This window comes from Pseudorca crassidens, chromosome 4 (genome assembly GCF_039906515.1).
Source record: "Pseudorca crassidens isolate mPseCra1 chromosome 4, mPseCra1.hap1, whole genome shotgun sequence".
Lineage (NCBI taxonomy): Eukaryota > Metazoa > Chordata > Mammalia > Artiodactyla > Delphinidae > Pseudorca > Pseudorca crassidens.
Genome location: NC_090299.1, coordinates 108,639,291 through 108,659,011, shown reverse-complemented (window position 1 = coordinate 108,659,011; position 19,721 = coordinate 108,639,291). Strand labels below are relative to the sequence as shown.

At 41.7% G+C, this 19,721-nt stretch overlaps 1 protein-coding gene across 2 annotated transcripts in view; it reads left to right on the top strand.

The window, feature by feature from the left end:
* The window catches only part of SCARB2 (scavenger receptor class B member 2), a 100,312-nt gene that overhangs the window by 37,551 nt on the left and 43,040 nt on the right, over positions 1 to 19,721 (top strand). For both annotated transcript variants that reach the window (XM_067736310.1, XM_067736309.1), the window contains exon 2: positions 9,947 to 10,104. Coding sequence is in view for 1 of the 2 variants with exons in the window: in XM_067736309.1 (XP_067592410.1) it covers positions 9,947 to 10,104 (158 nt within the window). In the remaining variant the exon portion in view is untranslated. The remainder of the gene's footprint in view (positions 1 to 9,946; positions 10,105 to 19,721) is intronic.

Below are 19,721 nucleotides of genomic sequence, written 5' to 3'. Positions count from 1 at the left end.
AAATAAGGTCAGAGAATAAGGGTAGAATGTTAATGGCAGTGTATTTCTTTTCCCTCAACAGAGAATTTTAAAAGGTAAATAGTGCAAATTACATACATTAATTACTTACATTAATTAATTAATAAGAGTCTGCATTGGGTTTGCTTAATTTCAGGGAGAAATTTTTTAAATAATGCACACCAACTGGTGTTTTGATATATGGTGAGTTTTATCGATCTGGAATCCAATGAGAATCATCCACATGTTATTAGATCAGGTTCTCAAAGTTGGTCTGCATCATCTCTGGGTGAATTTAGACGGTGTAGATGGCAACATGGATGCTGAGTTTGTGTTTAATTATTAAGTAGCACTTTGTTGAACTAAAAGAACAACCAGCAGTGCTCTTGAAGCCTGAAAGTTTCCTTTAAAGTATTACTCACTCCCATCAAGCCTAATGCAATTCCCTGAGTGCTTATTTTTATCATCTGGATGTGGCTTATACCAGCATAGCTGGTTCAGCAGCCATCCTTGTGCTGCCTTCCAGAAAGAGCTCTGTCAGGCTGGCTTGCTTGTGTTGTATCTTGTGGCTGTACCAACTCATGTCAGCTCTCAGCAGAAGCAGCTAATCCAGCCCATACCTGGGGGAAGGTGGGCAGTTGAGTGTTGCTGGTGCTCAAAGGACCTGTCAGGGGATGACAGAGGATGGCAGGTGATGGGCTGCGTCAGGTCAAGAGCCTCAGACTTTATCCTGTGAGCAGTAGGGAGAGTGTCTGTCCTGATAGAACTCTCTGGAAGCTGATGTGGATAATAGCTTTGAAAGGGCCAAGGCTGGAGAGAAGGAGACCAGTTAGGAGACTACCTGTTACCTAATTACCTATTAGGAGACTAGCTAATACTGAACAGTATTGTCTCAGTCCACGCCGGTGATGAAATAGGCACAGGAATAGAAGTGGAGAAGAGGAGGAGGTAAACTCAACAGGACTGAGTGATTGATTACGGGAGACGATCATGAGTCCCTTTTTCGGTCACGTTGATGTTGAGCAGCCTGTGAGGTATCCAGATGGGGATTTTAGGATGTATCCATACAGTTGAAATGATCCAAATAATTTCAGGCATAAACCCCTCTTTGGGCCCTGCACTGTTACATACAGGTCAATTTTGTGTCCTTAGCTAAATGTCTTCTTGAAACAGGGCCTACGCTTGTTGGGCATAGAGAAAGCTCTCATTATATACATATTGGCTAATTAACTGAAAGGTAAGCTTTTCAGTCCAAATGATTAACTTGGCTGTTGACACGACAGATTGACCATGTAACTTGATCATCTTTCCAATACCTCTTTTGATGGTAGTGCCACCATATTATGCCTGGAACAATTCATCATGTTCTGCAGTATCCAAAGTCACATTGTAAAACTGATTTGGGACCTTGCACTGATTGTTAATTTAGCATAAGTGGAAAACTCTGCTGGTTACAGGGTTGGCTAGTGGCCCAGGAAGGTCTCGGAGCCCAAGTGATGGTTTCTCTACAGTTTCACGGTCTTTCTGGGGGAGGTTGCCAGATAAAATGCAGGATGTCTAGTTAAACTTGAATTTCAGATAAACTACAAATAATATTTTAGTGAGTATGTCTGTGCAATATTTTGATTCATTTCAATTTATCAGTTGTTAGCATCCTCCCATATAGACGTCATCTCTCTCTCATACACTTTTTCTTGAATTATTTTAATGCAAGTTGCGGATATTACAGCACTTTGCCCCTGAATCCTTCAGCATTGCATCCTAAGAATTAAAGCATTTTTGACATGGCCTGTGCAATATTTGGGACATCCTTGGGCATCCTTTGTTTTTATTCACTAAATCTGGCAGCTCTACCCTGAGGATGCGATGGTGAGGCAGCTGCTAGAGTGGCCAAGCATGGGCTTTGCAAACCCACAGACCTAGACTTGGTGGGATTTCACTTGACTTACTGGCTCTGTGAGTTTGGGAAAGCCGGTGCCAACATTTCCTTATCTGCAAAATGGGAATTCTTACCTTGCAGGGCCAGCGTAAGGCTTAGAGATCCTGTCCGTAAAGCCCTAGCACAGCACCTGATTCCTGGAGACTTCCAGTAAGCAGCATTTTAGCAATGATAATCGTCCTTCTCTGAGCTGAATGTCAGGGAAGGAGATAAAAATAAAGAAGCAACTGTTTTAGAAATGTTGGCAGCTGCATTTATAAACTCCCCTCTGTTCTCTCATTCCCCTTCCCTACTTAATGTGTACACACACACACACACACACACACACACACACACACACACACACACACACACACACACACACACACATGCACACGCACCACCCCACACCATCCACTCTGGGATTTACAGTGGGTTCCGTGACAGCCGTTTAGCAGGGGAAGAAAAGAGACATGTTAAAGGTACAGGAAAAACCAACACTCTTGAGAGCACGATTTGAATGGAATCCAAGGTGGTCTGAGACTTGTTTGAGTGTTGACTCAGCTAAGAGTAACCAGGGAGAGGCCAGTGATGGGGGTGGAGGAGAATCCTGGGTTGTCACAACACCTGCTGTCACTGTGGCTCTAGCAAGCTGTCAGGGATTGTTCCTGTTAGTAGGTTTTCATTTGCTTTGTTTAGCGAAGGACTCCAGTCTACCAAATGTTTATTTCCATCCCTGAACTTCGTCATCCACTTGAAACTTGGAGGAACAAGTTCACATCAGACTGTCATGAGGACAGCTAGTCTTACCCTCCCTTCTGGGAAAGATTTTGCCTTTCTTCTTTCTGGGAACTCTTCACCTTGTCTTTGGACTTTTTTGGCTAAGCTGGATACAAACCAGGCAAGATAAACTTGGGCAGTTAACCGTCTGTTCACTCACACTGACTGGATCTTTTGGGGTTCATAATTCTGAGATGATTTTCTTCGCTCTAATAAATAAATGAGGTTGCAAATCCTTTTTTTTTAATTGAAGTATAGTTGATTTACAATATTGTGTTAGATTCAGGTGTACAGCAAGTTGATTCAGTATTATATATATATACACACACACATATATATATCTATATTCTTTTTTTCAATTCTTTTCCATTATAGTTTATTACAAAATATTGACTATAGTTCCCTGGGCCATACAGTAAATCCTTGCTGTTTATCTATTTTATATATAGTAGTGTGCATCTACTAATCCCATACTTCCAGTTTATCCCTTCCCACTCCGCCTTCCCCTTTGGTAACCATAAATTTGTTTCTATGTTTGTGAGTCTGTTTCTGTTTTGTAAATAAGTTCATTTGTACTACTTTTTAGATTCCACTAAATATTATATATTTAGAAATTATAGATTCCACTAAATATTATATGATTTAGAAATCATATAATATTTATCTTTCTCGGACTTATTTCACTTAGTGTAATAATCTCAATCTCTAGGTCCATGCATGTTGCCGCAGCAAGCCCTTTCTCACTGTGAAGTTCTTCGCACACTGTGACGCTTGTCAGGAAAAGCTGGCGAGGAACACAGAGTGTTACATCAACCGTCCTGACAATAACAGGAAAAGAAATACTCTACAGCCCAGTGTGGCGGGTGGAGGCCCTTGGCGCTTGTGAGGGAGCACTGACCACAGCTGAGGAGGCATCGGCCTTACCTCTGTTTTGCAAGGACAGAGGAAAAGCTAGATGATGCTGGTTCTCTGTATCTGTTCCTTCTGCCTTGCCTTGGGGTCTGTTCATACATTTTGTAGAATCTGAGTTTCTTTCTTAGATTTTCACTTACAAAAAAAAATGATAAGGGAACAGTTATTTTTTCTGCTTACAGAATTAGTTTACTTCTGTTGTAAAAAAAAGTCCAAACAACGCAGAGAAACATCACAGAGAGAATGCGAGACCCTTCATAATCCTGTTGCATAGAGATAAAGGCTACTGGACGTTTAGTGTGCAGGCTTAGTGATTTTGAGGGTAACTAAAAGATTGAAATTGTAAAATTATCTATATATCACCCCCCTGGTTTCATGTTTGCATTTTATCTGCTGGTCTTGTCCACACTTAGGCATATTTTACATTGTCTGCTTTTACCATTTAACATAGATTATGAACATGTTCCTTAGGTCTTTGTAGTTTTTATCACTCTAATTGCTTTCTACTCCAGCCTGTGAATTATCATAATTCACTAAGTCATTCTTGTCCTGTTCAACATTTTGGTTATTTCCGATTTTATACTAATTCCTTGCTGTTTCAACCTAAACTGAATTTTATGTAGGGCTGGAAGAGAGAATCATGACTAAAGACTTTTTTTTTCCCCCTCTTTCATTGTTTAACATTTGTTGGGTTGTCTATATTTGAGCAGACTCCTGGAAGCGACATGATTCCTTTTTTTCTTTAGACTAAGTCCTGAAACCCTGTCATCCCCAACCTGAAGATGGTAATAGTCAAGATCGCAGTCACCACTTACTGAGTGTTTTGAGCATGGCCTGCGATAAGCGCTCTGCTGAATCTTCATTTCATCCTTACAACAATCTTAGCCAAACCCTCCTTCCCACGTATGCCAGTGTAACCTTCTGAAACACCTCTTGCCTGTGTCAATGCAAAATAGGCAACGTGGCACAATAGTTAGGAGTGTCAAATAAAAAACAAATCTGATTGTAAAGGGGAAAAGACTTTGCAGTAGGGACAAGGGGACTTGCATTAGGGAGAACCTCTGTGTGGTCTGCAGGGCCTCAAGGCTTAGCCAAAAGGGTTTGCCTTTTACAGGGAGGAGTTCATGGGGCTGGGAAGGAGGGAAACCTAACCAAAGTCTGGGTAACAAACATTTTTCCCCCCAGCTTTATTGAGGTATGATTGACACATAAAAATTGTATATATTTCAGGTGTACAATGGGATGCTTGATAGGCACCGTGAAATGATTACTGCAGTCAAGCTAATTAATATATCCATAACCTCACGGAGTTAATTCTTCGTGTGTGTGGTGAGAACACTTGGGATCTACTGTCTTAGCAACTTTCAGGTGTACAATACAGTGTTATTAACTGTGGTCACCGTGCTGTACCGGCATTTCACTCCCATTGATCAGTGGGGTCAAGCTGTTCAGCTAATCATGAGGAGGCAAAAAATGGGAATCTGGAGGGTCAGTGCCTAGCCTTGTCTTAGGTAAAGAGAGACATCTGTGAATCTAATTCACGTGCGGAAGGGTGTTTCTTTGCAGTCACCCATTTCCCGGAACACGGAAGCAGAGATTCCCGAACCATTACTGTTTTCCAGGGGCATGAGGCTCCGGTCAAATTCAGCCCTGCCAGGAGCACAGGTTTGCAGTGAGTCCTGGGGTGGGAGGCTGGCTGCACCCTCTGCTAGCAAACCTCAGGCATTCACCTAACCTCTTTGAGCTCTGGTCTCCTGAGGTGTAAAATGGGGACGATGATTTCCCTCTTGTAGACTATTAAGGGGATGAGATGAGATAAAGTGGCAACATAATGCCTGACTCTTGATAGTATTCTGCAGCTCAGAAACCTTCTATTCCCCCTCCTTATATATCATATAAAATCTAGGCTCCTGGGACCCCAACCTACCTCTCTAAATCAATCTCCCTACTCCCTAGAAAACCCACACCCAGTCACATCTAATACCGTCCGTCCTCTGTATCTTTTACTGTCTCATTCTCCACATCCACTCTTTCTGATTAAGCAGAGGGCTCCAGGAGAGATGGACATGGAACAGGCAGGGAGGAAGGGCTCGCTCTGTCCAGCCACACAGGATAGTCGAATCAACCCCAGCTATCCGTAAGGAGCCCACCCCCATGACCTCCTCCGCTTGCCCAGTTTTTATTCATTCTTCCTCGCTCACTTTAAGCACTTCCTGTCTCCATCTCAGTTCGTAGAATCCATTGTCTGAACACCACGGAGACCATTGCCTGGTATACTCATTGACCATTTATTACGGGCTACTTTCCATTGTTGATTCTCTTGCATGTGTGAATCACCATCCCCCAGATAGAGGGCAAACTCCTGGAACACAGAAACCATGTGTGTGTTGCTGGGTATCTCCTACCTGCAATGCCGGGCACAGACAGTGTTTGGCTGATTTGCATGTATAGTTCTACACTTTGCAGGAAAACCGTGGGTATAGCACTGCTTTAAATAGTTGTTAGGAAAAGGGATCACAGAGACACACAGATTTTGCTTTCCACCCACAAAAGGAACTGGCTGCACTTAGCTCTTTAGCGTGCTGGACTACCGATAAGACACACAAACTAATAGGTGCTAGATCTATGTGTTTCTGATTCTAGTGAATCTGTATCTGAATTGCTTTCTCTGTATCTGAATGTGGCTGAAATGGCTAGGGAACACCCACTTCCTCTGGGTACCCTTTAAAGGCTCCTTGGACTTGTAGCTGTCGAGCTGCTGTTATAGGGCCTTGACTGTGGCTTTGTCTTTGACTGATCATGCCTTTCTTCTGCTCTTCTCTGGTTGTCTCACATCAATTTCTTCTCTCCCAGCATCTTATAAGCAAAGTTGACGGAAAATAGAGTTTTCTAGTACTATATTTAGTTGATTGAACCAATATTTCTCCAAAACCTGCATTGTCCTTGAGGAGTGGGGAGGAGTAAAGAAAAAAAAAGACAAAAACCCTACTCTTTTTTTGTAGGTCAGCACCTTCTGTTTTGAGTAGCCAACTGTTAACCTAGTATGTTCCAATATAGTAGCTGCACTTTCCTTCTCATTTTTGGTTGCTAATATCACTGCTTCATGTCGATTCCAATTAACCTCAATTTTTAGAAGATGTTTTCTGTCCTGAGCACTTTTTTTCCTAAGAAATTCCTATGTAATGTGTTATAGGGTTCAAAGGAAGGGATGATCCATCCAGTTAAGGGGAGGGTACTCAAGGAATTTGTGGAGGAGGAGAAATTATTGCCCTGCCTTTTTCTGGAAATTTCTGGATAAGAAAAAGAGGTTCTTTTTTTTTTTAATGTATGTATGTATGTATGTATGTATGTATGTATGTATTTATTATTTGGTTGCACTGGGTCTTAGTTGCGGCAGGTGGGGTCCTTAGTTGTGGCATGCGAACTCTTAACTGCAGCATGCGTGTGGGATCTAGTTCCCTGACCAGGGATTGAACCCAGGCCCCCTGCATTGGGAGCATGGAGTCTTAACCACTGTGCCACCAGGGAAGTCCCAAAAAAGAGACTCATTTTAATGAAATCAGATGACTTTGAAGGTATCTGTGGGCCTTCAAAATCCTCTAGAAGACAAATAATTATTATTTATGTGTTACACTTCTCATAGTTAACATACTAGTTTTAGGTAGGTTATATTCATGTTACTGAGCTGTTTCTAGGTGCTGTGTGTATACCTTATACCAGAGAAACTCTTCCATATAACTTGTATAACTAAAATGTGTAGTAGGTTTATACCCATTTTATTAAAATGTTGTATGCTGAGGTGGGGTGGGAGAGTGGAGGAAAGGGGCACTGGGTTCCAGACCCAGTTCTGACATGAAGCAGCTGTACAACCTTGACCACAGGCCCTTCCTTACCCTGCCAGGGCCTCTGGGTTCCATCTGGTAAACCTCTCCAGGTATGCTGCCCTCTCTCTCCAGCCTGACTCTCTCCCTTGTTCCTCCCCAGATAGCTAAGACCCCTGTTTAGAAGATAAGATAAAAGACCACGAAACTCTTAAAAAAAAACTGCCTAAAATGATCGGTTAGGCTGCTCTATGGCCAGGGCAGGGAGAGAGTAATGTGTGCAGGGGCAGGCGGGGAGGGCTTCACAAAGGAGAGAGTCTCAGCTGGACCCGGAGTTTGGAGGAAAGGGGTTTCCTGGTTTGTCTTTAAATTTTTCTATCTCAACAATCTGATCTCAACTCAGTAAATCAGTACTGACAGTAAAGGCCAAGAATATTTCAGTAATGTGTTGTTTGGCTAGAAATCTGATGATTAGATGTTCCGAACTGATGCCAAACCACAAAGAGTCCCCAGTTCTATGACACGGCTGACTCATGGATGTAAACTGACTTCCAGCCCTCCAGATGACTGTTTTTGCTTTGACAAGCTTAGGTTTTCTGCATCCATTTATTCCGGTTCCACTTTGTTTTTCCCTGCAGAGATTCTTGGGATATTTTCCATTGAATAATAGAGTTATATCATCAAGTTCCCTTGCAACATTGCTTCTATTAAATTGGAGGCCTGGACTACTAAAAATTGGCATCCTGTTGTGTTCTGTGACACAGGATGTTTTAGCATGTGATTTCTGTCATGTTTTGAAGCCGTCCCTCTGTTGATTGTCATTCAAATCCTCACCGGTGATATCTGGGGATGCTTCTCTTGCAATCTAGTTACTGTTTTACTAGTGGCCCTACATTGTCTTTATCAGCAGATCCCATTTTCCTCTTTTAAAATTTTTTCTCAGTGTTAATTTTCTTTATTCATTATAAAAATTTGGAAAATACAAAATCTCATCCAGGAGAAAATAACAATGACCCAAATTCCAACACGCAGAGTTAGTCACTGTTTGAATTGTGGTTTATTTATTCTGTCTATGCTTTTATCCTTCTCGAGTACTTCAGTAATCTTAACTTTAAAAATGCAGTTTTTCTTTATTAACAAGTTAACTACTAGATATTAGCTTTCTGTCTATTAACTTCGGGTGCTGTATTAATCAGGCTTCTCTTGCAATGCTGGATAACAAACAACCCCCAAATCTCAGTGGCTTATCATAGTAACATATACTCCGTACTCCTTACGGCCAGGTTGGCTGCAATTTGAGCGTAGCTGGGTCAGCCGACTTAGGCTGGACTCCTGGCTTCATGTCTGGTCTACACGTTTCCATTTTCGGGCCTTGGCTGAAGGATCACCAACTACCTGGGACAGGGCAACAGAGGGTGGCTGGTGGAAACTTGCCATGCCTCTTAAGGCCTCGGCTCGAAGTTGGCGCTTTGCCATTCCACTCATGTTCCGTTAATCAAATCAAGTCACTTGCCACACCTGAAGTCTGTAGGGTGGGAAGGATTCTCCATCCATAGAGGGGCCGTGGTGTATTAGTTTGCGAGAGCTGCCATAACAAATACCACAGACTGGGTGACTTGAACCACAGAAATTTATTGTCTCACAGTGTTCTGGGTGCTAGAAGTCTGAGATCAAGGTGTCAACAGGGTTGATTTCTTCTGAGGCCTCAGTCATGTTGGATGACAGCCCACCCTAATGACTTCATTTAACCTTTAATTTCTCTTTAAAGACCCTATCTCCAAATACAGTCACATTCTGAGGTACTAGGGGTTAGGACTTCAATATATGAATTTTTTGGGGGGGGAGCTGGCAGGGACACAATTTAGACCATAATCCGTGGTAAGGGTGGGAAACAAAGGAAGGATTGTAGCCAAAGAATACCCTAAGCACTTAACCTCAGTGTGGCTTAGCTTTCTCACCATTAAAACAGGGATATGCAAACCTATGTTAGGGGTTTGCTGGGGATTAGATGAGAAAATGCATGTGAAGCCCCTGGTGGTGAAAGTGGTAGAGCTGGGTGTGGTTCCACCTCAAATGGAAGAACCAAAGTAACCTTCTGGGGCCTCTCTTCCTGGTCTCTCATATGGGCGAGCTGGGAGCGCATGGAGCTTCTCAGAGTGGCCTGACTTCCACGGAAGCTGTCCTATCAGTAGACTCTTTGTGACGAAGCAAATAAGGCCTTTCGGGTACTCAGACTGTGGCCTTGGTTTTGGGGACACCATGTTTCCACCCATGAGCTATGGCTCTAGCATCCTTTCTTTACCACAGATATTTATAGAAAACCTGTTATGGCTTCTGAGGGCTGTGGGCTTCATATTGGCGTAAGGCATGTCCCTGCTCCCAAGGGACAGCAGCTGAATGCCTGTGGAAAACATAAGTGAGCCGGGAGGTCAAAGGACAGGGTGTCCCTCGTTCTGCCTCTGTGTTCAAAGCCAACTGCCTTACACTACGTAAATCCCCTTTTGGTTTTCTCCCCTAGAATATTGTGTTAAGGAATGGCTCGGAGACCTTTGAGTCCTGGAGGAAGCCCCCTCTGCCCGTGCACACCCAGTTCTATTTCTTCAATGTCACCAATCCAGAGGAGGTCCTCAGAGGGGAGACCCCTCGGTTGGAAGAAGTGGGGCCCTACACCTACAGGTGAGTCCCGACCCCCTCCCTGCCATACCAGCGAGAAAATGGAGCGACCCCCTGCTGTAGCCTGAGCCCCCGTCTCTTCCCACGAGCATCCTCTGTGTGCTGCGTGGGGGGCACATGTTCCGGCTACAGTTGTCTGAAATGCTGCTGGTGTTTGGCACACGTGTCAGTGGCTTTGTGGACCTGGCCAGACTCAGCCTGTTACGTTTAGAAACGCAGCTGCTTCCTCCTAAGGTGGCAGAATGTGGCTACTGAGCGACGGAGAGCTGCCCTCCACTCCCTACCCTTTTAAGGTCGTCCTGCGATTTTCTTTGGTGACTTTTAGGGTCTTTTCCTATTTCTCTCCGCCGTATCCCTAGTTTTAGACCAGTTCCTAGAATTCATTGTTGGTCTGGAGACAGGACTTTCTGTCTCTTCTTTTTCTTTTTTTTTTAAACTGAGGTATAGTTGACTTACCATGTTGTGTTACTTTCTGCTGTACAGCAAAGTGATGCAGTTATACACGTGTATGTACATTCTTTTTTTATATTCTTTTCCATTATGGTTTATCATGGGATAGTGAATATAGTTCTCTGTGCTACACAGTAGGACCTTGTTGTTTTTCTGTCTCTTCATATTCACTCCTTTTCCCACTCCTCCAGAGTACAAGAGATAACCAGGTGGTAGGGTGGGTTAGGAGTTAGGAGCATTGCTTTAATCATTTTTTTGAAAAGATTAATAGAGGGAGATGCTGGGGGATCTTATGGTCAAAGTGTTTTCCCCACTGTTGCCATATCCCGGCAACCCGCTAGGACAGTACACTGCCCCACACGCCTCTTTCCAACAAAGTTTCTCCTTACCAAGTTTAAAAAAAAAATAGTAGAGGAAGCAGACAGCGAGATCTTTCTTCTTCAGAACTGCTGCATGGTAAAAATGCCTCACAATTCTATCGTAACCGATTGCTCAATAAATGGTTGCCCCCTGATTCATCTACTGTGAGTCAGCACTATCTCAGCGCTGGACTTGAGAGATAAAAATCCCGATCCCTGCCTCAGGTGCTTATGGTTTGACCCTGGAGTCGAATGACCTGTTGTGAACCTCACTTCTGCCACTTACTAGTCCTCCGAGCCTCAGTTTCCTTATCTATAAAGTGGGGATAAAAATAGGACATCCACCGTGGGATTGTTTTGAGGACTAAGTGAGTCAAGTATTTATAAAGTGCTTAGACTACTGCCTGGCACAGAATTCACGCTAATTAAGTGTTTGTTGTTATTATTAGTCTTAGGGGATTGTCTTGGTCCCTTCTGTGGAAATCAGTACCCAGAATTGTAAAGATGAGCTTTATCATTATATAGTAGAATTTAAAAAAATAAACAACACTTGGGTCCTCATTTTCAAAAGCGTTTTTATACCTTTAAAACCTCGAGAAACTCCAGGTACTGGGTAGAACCAGGCCTGCATTTGAGGCTGTCCAGCTTCGTGACAATTAGAAGTTGAGCCAGAATTAGGCTCTGAGCGTCCTCTTTGTTTGTTTTGCAGTTTTAACCATTTTTATGGTGATTAAAAAAAAAAAACCCCACATAAGATGTACCATCTTGGGCTTGCCTGGTGTTGCAGTGGTTAAGAATCCACCTGCGAATGCAGGGAACACGAGTTCAAGCCCTGGTCTGGGAAGATCCCACATGCCGCGGAGCAACTAAGCCCGTGTGCCGCAACTACTGAGCCTGCGAGCCACAACTACTAAAGCCCGCACGCCTAGAGTCTGTGCTCTGCAACAAGAGAAGCCACCGCAATGAGAAGCCCGTACACTGCAACAAAGAGTAGCCTCCACTCTCCACAACTGGAGAAAGCCCGCGTGCAGCAGCGAAGACCCAATGCAGCCAAAAATAAAAGAATAAATAAATTAATTAATTTTTAAAAAATTATTAAGAAAAAAAAGATGTACCATCTTTACCATTTTTAAGTGCAGTTCAGTAGTGTTAAATATATTCACATTGTTGCAAAACAGACCTCCAGAACTTTTTCATCTTGCAGATCTGAAACTGTATAGCCATTAAATAACTCCTCTTTTCTCCCCACCCTGGGCCCCTAAGAACCAACATTCTACTTTGTTTCGATGAATTTGATTGCTGTAGATATCTCATATAAGTGGAATCGTACAGTATTTGTCTTTTTCTGGTTTTGTTTTGTAACTAAATTCCTTCCGGCGAGACGGATGACTTCCTCCCTGCAAGAATAAACTCACCTGAGAACTAAAGAAAAACCCCAACAAACAGTCTTCCCTCTGGGTCTCCTGGGCCTGTTCCTGTCATCATTATCCTCATTGAGAAAAAGACATGGGTTCTAACCATAACCCGAGGAAACCCAGTGTTCCATTAAGACATCTTCTGGGCCGTTGTGTCTGCTGCCTTAATATGCTGTTGTAGATGTGGTCATGGGGATAAATAAATCCTAGAAATAAAATAGCGTCCAACTGTTACCATACTTCCTGCATGTTCCCATCTTAGAGGGACCTAAACTGACTCCTTAGGGAAGCCTGGGAACACCTCACAAGGGTCCTTGACCCTTGATCCATGGATCCCTAAGGGGTCATGGATAGAATTCCAGGTGGTCTGTGACTTGGGGGGAAAAATTACAGTTCATTTTCATTAACCACTCACTAAAATTTAGCATTTCCTTTGCGTATAAATGTAGGCAACAGATCACAGCAGTGTTAGCGGTACCGTGGCTTCACCACTAATGGAAACACAGATATCGTTGTGTCTCATGATAGCGGTTGCTCAAAATATAATTCGTGTTCATAAATACTTAAAAATTACAGTAATTGTGGACTTCCCTGGTGGCACAGTGGTTAAGAATCCGCCTGCCAGTGCAGGGGACACAGGTTCCAGCCCTGGTCCGGGAAGATCCCACATGACGCGGAGCAGCTAAGCCCGTGTGCCACAACTACTGAGCCTGTGCTCTAGAGCCCACGAGCCACAACTACTGAGCCCATGTGCTGCAACTACTGAAGCCCGCGCGCCTAGAGCCCGTGCTCCGCAACAAGAGAAGCCACCTCAATGAGAAGCCCATGCACCACAACAAAGAGTAGCCCCCGCTCGCCTCAGCTAGAGAAAGCCTGTGTGCAGCAACGAAGACCCAACGCAGGCAAAAAAAAAAAAAAAAATTACAGTAGTTGTTAGACCTGCTGCTACATTTTATTTAAAATGTCGGTAAAGAAGCACACATATTGCCATATCACAGATTTTTACAGTGACACCTGTATTTCAGTCATTGGTTTCCTTTGTAATCCTGGGTATTTTATTTTCTGTATGTAAAGACATTTATCTGAGAAAGGATCTACCAGGCTGCCACAGGGCCCAAGGCACAGCGAAGGTAAGACTCCCAAGAGCAGATCCTGTAGGTTGGAAGGCAGATTGGTCACTCACTGATATTTCATTTTTGCTCCATGAGTTTTCCTGCCTCCGGTTTTCACCCTGCCCTGGTCTCTCCCATTTCACTGCCACAGTGATTTTCCAAAGGACACAGCTGACATTTCCTTTCCTTCTCTGCTCAGGGTCCTAGTGACTCTCCCTGTGTGATGTTCAAGGCCTGAGCACCCCAGCTGCTTCTGTATATATAGCCTCTTTGTTTGATTTTAATTTAATTTTTTGGCACTCTCAACCTAGAATTTTATTCTCTAACCAGAGCTAATTCTATGCTATAACCAGAACTGTCCAATAGAAATTTAATATGAGTGTCAACTTAAAAAAAAAAAAAAAAACAGGGCTTCCCTGGTGGCGCAGTGATTGGGAGTCCGCCTGCCGATGCAGGGGACGCGGGTTTGTGCCCCGGTCCCGGAAGATCCCACATGCCGCGGAGCGGCTGGGCCCGTGAGCCATGGCCGCTGAGCCTGCGCGTCCGGAGCCTGAGTTCCGCGGCTGGAGAGGCCACAGCAGTGAGACGCCCGCGTACCGCAAAAAAAAAAACAAAACAAAAACGTGCAACATAAGAGCTGTGAGTTGAGTTTATTTTGTGTCTTACGGAGGACTATAGCCTAAGAGACAGCCTCTCAGCTCTGAGAAACTGTTCTAAAGAGGTAAGGAAGGGGAACTTCCCTGGCAGTCCAGTGGTTAAGACTCCACACTTCCAATGCAGGGGGCACGGGTTGGATCCCTGGTCAGGGAACTAAGATCACATGCCACTAGGTGCAGCAAAAAAAAAAAAAAGAGGTAAGGAAGGAGTCAGAATATATATGAATTTTTTTGCAGGAAAAAGAAACATGTAGTCAAAACATCAAAAGATTACTTCTAATCACAAAAACAGACATCTCAAGTTAATGATTTTAGTGCTTTTCTATGTACGGGAAGATGCAAGAATCTGAGTCATTGAAATATTTCCTTAGGTATGTACCTTAATTATCTAGGGGCTGGTATCCAAAGCACAAAATGCTTCCTGTTTTTCTCCATCCTGAATTCCCCTCAGGCTCAGTTTTGGTAGGCAACTGCAGGAGCTAATGACTTGATCCTATAGAACTAAAAGGGCAAGCAACATTTTTTTGTTGTTTACAGTGCCCCACCTTGGTCATAAATTTGACCAAGGCTTGGGAGGCATTTCATGACCAATTTGTCCCACAGCCCTAGGAGTGCTTATTCCTAGGTCAGGCAAGGATCTTAGTGATAGGCCATTCATATGCTATATCTGGCTTAGGCCCTATTAACCTAAACAACCTAAAATCCTCTGCATGTTCTGTTTTACTACTCTATTATGATCCAGGAAATGTTTTCCCCTTGTTGTTTCTTCCCATATTTAAAGTTGCACTATTACAATTACCTTTATCTGTATATATGTGATATATATGTGATCATATATATGTGTGTGATCAATTGCCTGAAGATATTTAGCCATCATTAATTTTGTTGGAGGCCTGGTTACACATCAGGTAATGCAGGATACAACAATCTGATAAAATAGAATATAAGTAAACTAACGAGTAACATTAATAAGATAGTATAGCAGAGAGACAAAAAGTATAAATAGTTTGAAAACAACAAAGAGAGAACAAATTAAAACAATGATTAGTATAACTAGTTGTAATCTGGATCTCAATAAGCCATCAAGTCCAGAGGGGAGCCAGTTAGAGAAGCCAAATTCTGGAGAGATTAGGTAAAGAGAAAAAGATAAATGTTTCATCTTCATTTGCAGAGGTATACTTCATCAACTTGCCACATATCATAGTTAGCATAAGAGGAAAGGTTTTCTGGAACACAAAGATTAAAAGCCAGTATATTTCAGAAAAAAATCATAAGATTATAAATCATATTTTTCAGTTCATTAAGTTCCATATAATTAATTCTTGTTGATCTTGATAAACGCATCAGGTTTTCTATTAGAGTTTTATAATTTCTTACCCAGTTCAGTGGTATGATCTAAAAGTCATCAGAAACCTATATTTGTCAAAAAAATCCTTTTTATGAATTTTCTTGAAGATTTTCATTTTTGTAAAAGCATCAGAATAAAACAATGACTGTCTATAAATAACAAAAGACTTAAAATGACATGGTTAAAGATTTGATTACAGTGCAGTTGACAAAGCAACTTGGTTATTTCTGTGACAATACAACATTTTAAGGAATAATTAGAATCATAACTATATAGTACAGGGAATTATAGTCAATATCTTATAATAACCTATAAAGGATAAAAATCTGAAAAAGAATATATATATATATATATATATATATATATATATATATATATACACCTATAAAGGATAAGAGTCTGGAAAACAATCTGAAAAAGAACCTATAGAGGATAAGAATCTGAAGAAATCTGAAAAAGAATATATATCAATATGTATATATAGATATATATACATATATATCTATATATATCTGAATCACTTTGCTGTACACCTGAAACTGACACAATATTGTAAGTCAACTATACTTCAATAAAAATTAAAAATTTTTAAAACCTTAATTTCTAGTGAAAACTAAGAAGTAAGCAAGTATGTACTTTTATGTTAGCATTCTGTAGATTGGCAAACTTATAAATACCATTTATGATTTTTAAAAATGTGCCCTTGGGGCTTCCCTGGTGGCGTAGTGGTTAAGAATCTGCCTGCCAATACAGGGGACATGGGTTTGAGCCCTGGTCTGGGAAGATCCCACATGCCGCAGAGCAACTAAGCCCATGCACCACAACTACTAAGCCTGTGCTCTAGAGCCCACTAGCCACAACTACTGAACCCACGCACCACAACTCCTGAAGCCTGCGCACCTAGAGCCTGTGCTCTGCAACAAGAGAGGCCACCACATTGAGAAGCCCCTGCACTGCAGCGAAGAGTAGCCCCCGCTTGCTGCAACTAGAGAAAGCCTGCGTGCAGCAACGAAGACCCAATGCAGCCAAAAATAAATAAGTTTTAAAAATTAAGATCTTTAAAAAATAATTATTAAAAAATAAATAAAAACATGCCCTTTTATGGAAAAATTTTCAATGTGACACAAAACATTTATTAATGGTGCTAAATATCTTTAATTTCTCTATAAAAGGAAGCCTATTTTCAGTAATCAGGTTTTCAGTATCTTTATTTGGGAATGATCTAGATATTTAGTACATTTCCATCATTTAACTTAACTTAGCAAAACTCTAAAGTTTCAAGTTACCAAAAATCTGGAGAAACTATTTTTAAGTAGACATACCATAAAACATAATAATTCTTAAACAGTACACACTAAATGGCTCTTATCCCATTTATATCTATTTAACTCATTTGTTTCCAACAATTATATTTAGATTACCCTGAAAACTTCAGGAGACATTAGACCACGTCAGCCATCATTCCAAGCTATTTTTCTTGCTGATAAATTTTAAAACAGAAATAATATGAACATATTTGACTAGGTTCAATAAAAGTCAGACATGTCTGTATTAATGAAACCAACAAACTTAAACTTTAAACCATATATTAATTTAATATTGAACATTTCCCAGATCACATGAACTTGAAATTCATTTGGGTTAGTTTCTATTACATTCAAAAATATTTAATTTCTAAGTGCCTCCTGTAAGTCAGTTAAATAGGGCTCCTTTATAAATTAATATTGATGATACTGTCTGGAGGTAGAGACATATCTATAATGGACACACAGACATATAACAGACATAACCAGAGATCTCATAACTTCATTTTACAACTTAGTCGTGAATCAGGTATTACAATATAAACTTACTAGTTTATAAATAACAGTTGGTGTAAGTTAAATTTATTTGCTTAGATGACTTAGCCTTTTTACAAAGACAGTTGCTTTCAATTCCCCAAAGAACTGGTCTGCCTAAATGATATCAAATGATTGATTTATGCAACTACATTTTCTTTAATTTGCTTTTTTATATCAATGAGAAGATTTCCAGCTAAACCGGAAATTAGGAGTTCTATGTTCTAGAACTTTAGGGTTCATTTTATCATGCCTTCAAAAGTTTGCACAAGGCATTCAACAAAGGCCCTCTTTCTGAGTGCACAAGTCAAACCCAGACCAATTTACCCTAGGGGCAAAAAAAGTCTCCACTATTGCTTTATCAGGCCCTGAATATTAGCCCCCAGTTTTTGTTTCGTATTGTGCGGGCTCAGGTAACTCTGTTTCCTTTAGTATGTTTAATTAATACTGCCTTAGGGGCAGATTTATATGCTCTGTATTATAACACCAGGCAGGAGAAGCATTCCCCAGTGAGACATAATGTCTATCCCACAGTATAAATAGGCAAAAGAGATGTAACCATCTCACAGAAAGCCCATTCAAATATGCCAATTTTTTTTTAAATTTATTTTTGCCTGCGTTGGGTCTTTGTTGCTGTGTGTGGGCTTTCTCTAGTTGTGGCAAGCGGGGACTACTCTTCGTTGCGGTGCATGGGCTTCTCATTGCGGTGGCTTCTCTTGTTGTGGAGCATGGGCTCTAGGCACATGGGCTTCAGTAGTTGTGGCACACGGGCTCAGTAGTTGTGGCTCGCGGGCTTTAGAGCACAGGCTCAGCAGTTGTGGCGCACAGGCTTAGTTGCTCTGCAGCATGTGGGATCTTCCCGGACCAGGGATTGAACGCGTGTCCCCTGCATTAACAGGCAGATTCTTATCCGCTGCGCTACCAGGAAAGCCCTAAATACACCAATTTTTTAAAAATAAATTTTTATCTCAATTCTATCAACTCTTATACCTTTAACTTTAGCCAAGTGACCCAGGCCCTTTTGTCAATCTTTAACTTGATTAATTGGCCTAACTGTTGCCTCAAGCAATTGCTGGTTAGGTATCTTAGTATAATTTTATTCCAGCCTTTAAAAAAAATTTTTTTTACTGGGCTAAATAAACCAGACTTGTTTGGGGCCCTTTAATGTTGGGGGGACCAATAGGGGGTCTCTTTGGCCCATTCAACTTTAGGTAATGTTGTATCAAAGTCTTTGTTTTTTTTGTTTGTTTTATTTTGGTTTTTGGCCGCGCTGTGCGACTTGCGGGATCTTAGTTCCCTGACCAGGCATTGAACCTGGGCCCTCGGCAGTGAAACCACAGAGTCCCAACCACTGGACCACCAGGGAATTCCCTGAAGCCTTTGTTTTAATCTCATCAATGTCCATTTTATTTATCGCATTTTTAAATCACTATCTAAAGATTTCTATCCTGCTGGGACGAGTCCCTTTAAAATTTCCACCTTGTTGGGAAGCAGTCTCTTGACTTCCCCCTCAACATTTCCTATTCCCTTGTTAATCAACCGGATTAATGTTAATTAACCTAATGTTTTTATTAGTATCCTAAGACCCATCAAGGGAAAGCCAAGACTACAAATAAGGCTTCCCAAATCGTTTTGTTTTATTTTATTTTAAACTATGGGAATTCTTAAGGTTAGAATCTTAAGAATTCCCATAGTTTATTCAGAGGTTGTTAATAAACCTCTGTATCTACCTTTTAATTTGCTCTTTTTATAGGTACCAATAAAACAGCTATTTATAATGAGAGCTCTCTAAAAATTTACCAATTTAGAAGTTTCTTCAATTTAAAAGATCCATTGTCTGGCCACTGATGAGTAGTATCTTAATAATGATAACCAGTAAGATGCAACAGGCACCCGCAACAAGGGAGTGCAAAGGATGCAGCCTTCAGAAGATCCAGAAAATTTACTCCAAAAAAATAGTCTAAGAGGGCTTCCCTGGTGGCGCAGTGGTTGAGAGTCCGCCTGCCAATGCAGGGGATGCGAGTTCGTGCTCCGGTCCGGGAAGATCCCACATGCCGCGGACCGGCTGGGCCCGTGAGCCATGGCCACTGAGCCTGCGCGTCTTGTGCTCCGCAACGGGAGAGGCCACAACAGTGAGAGGCCCGTGTACTGCAAAAAAAAAATAGTCTAAGAAAATAAAGGCCTTTGTTGTACAGGTGGACGCAATGAAGGTTGAGAAGACAAAGGTCCCTTATGAACTGGGACCCCTTATGACAAATTTTCCTGAGAGCTGGCACAGCCAGACAAAAAGACTGTTTGGAATCCCAGTCTATTTGACGGGCTGTCAAATGTACATCGTATGTGTACTTTCCTGATGGCGGACACTGTGCTCTCAAAACACAGAACAAAATGCCTAAGACAATCAAGTAGAACATTTACATCTCAAAGGCATAGGGAGAGAAA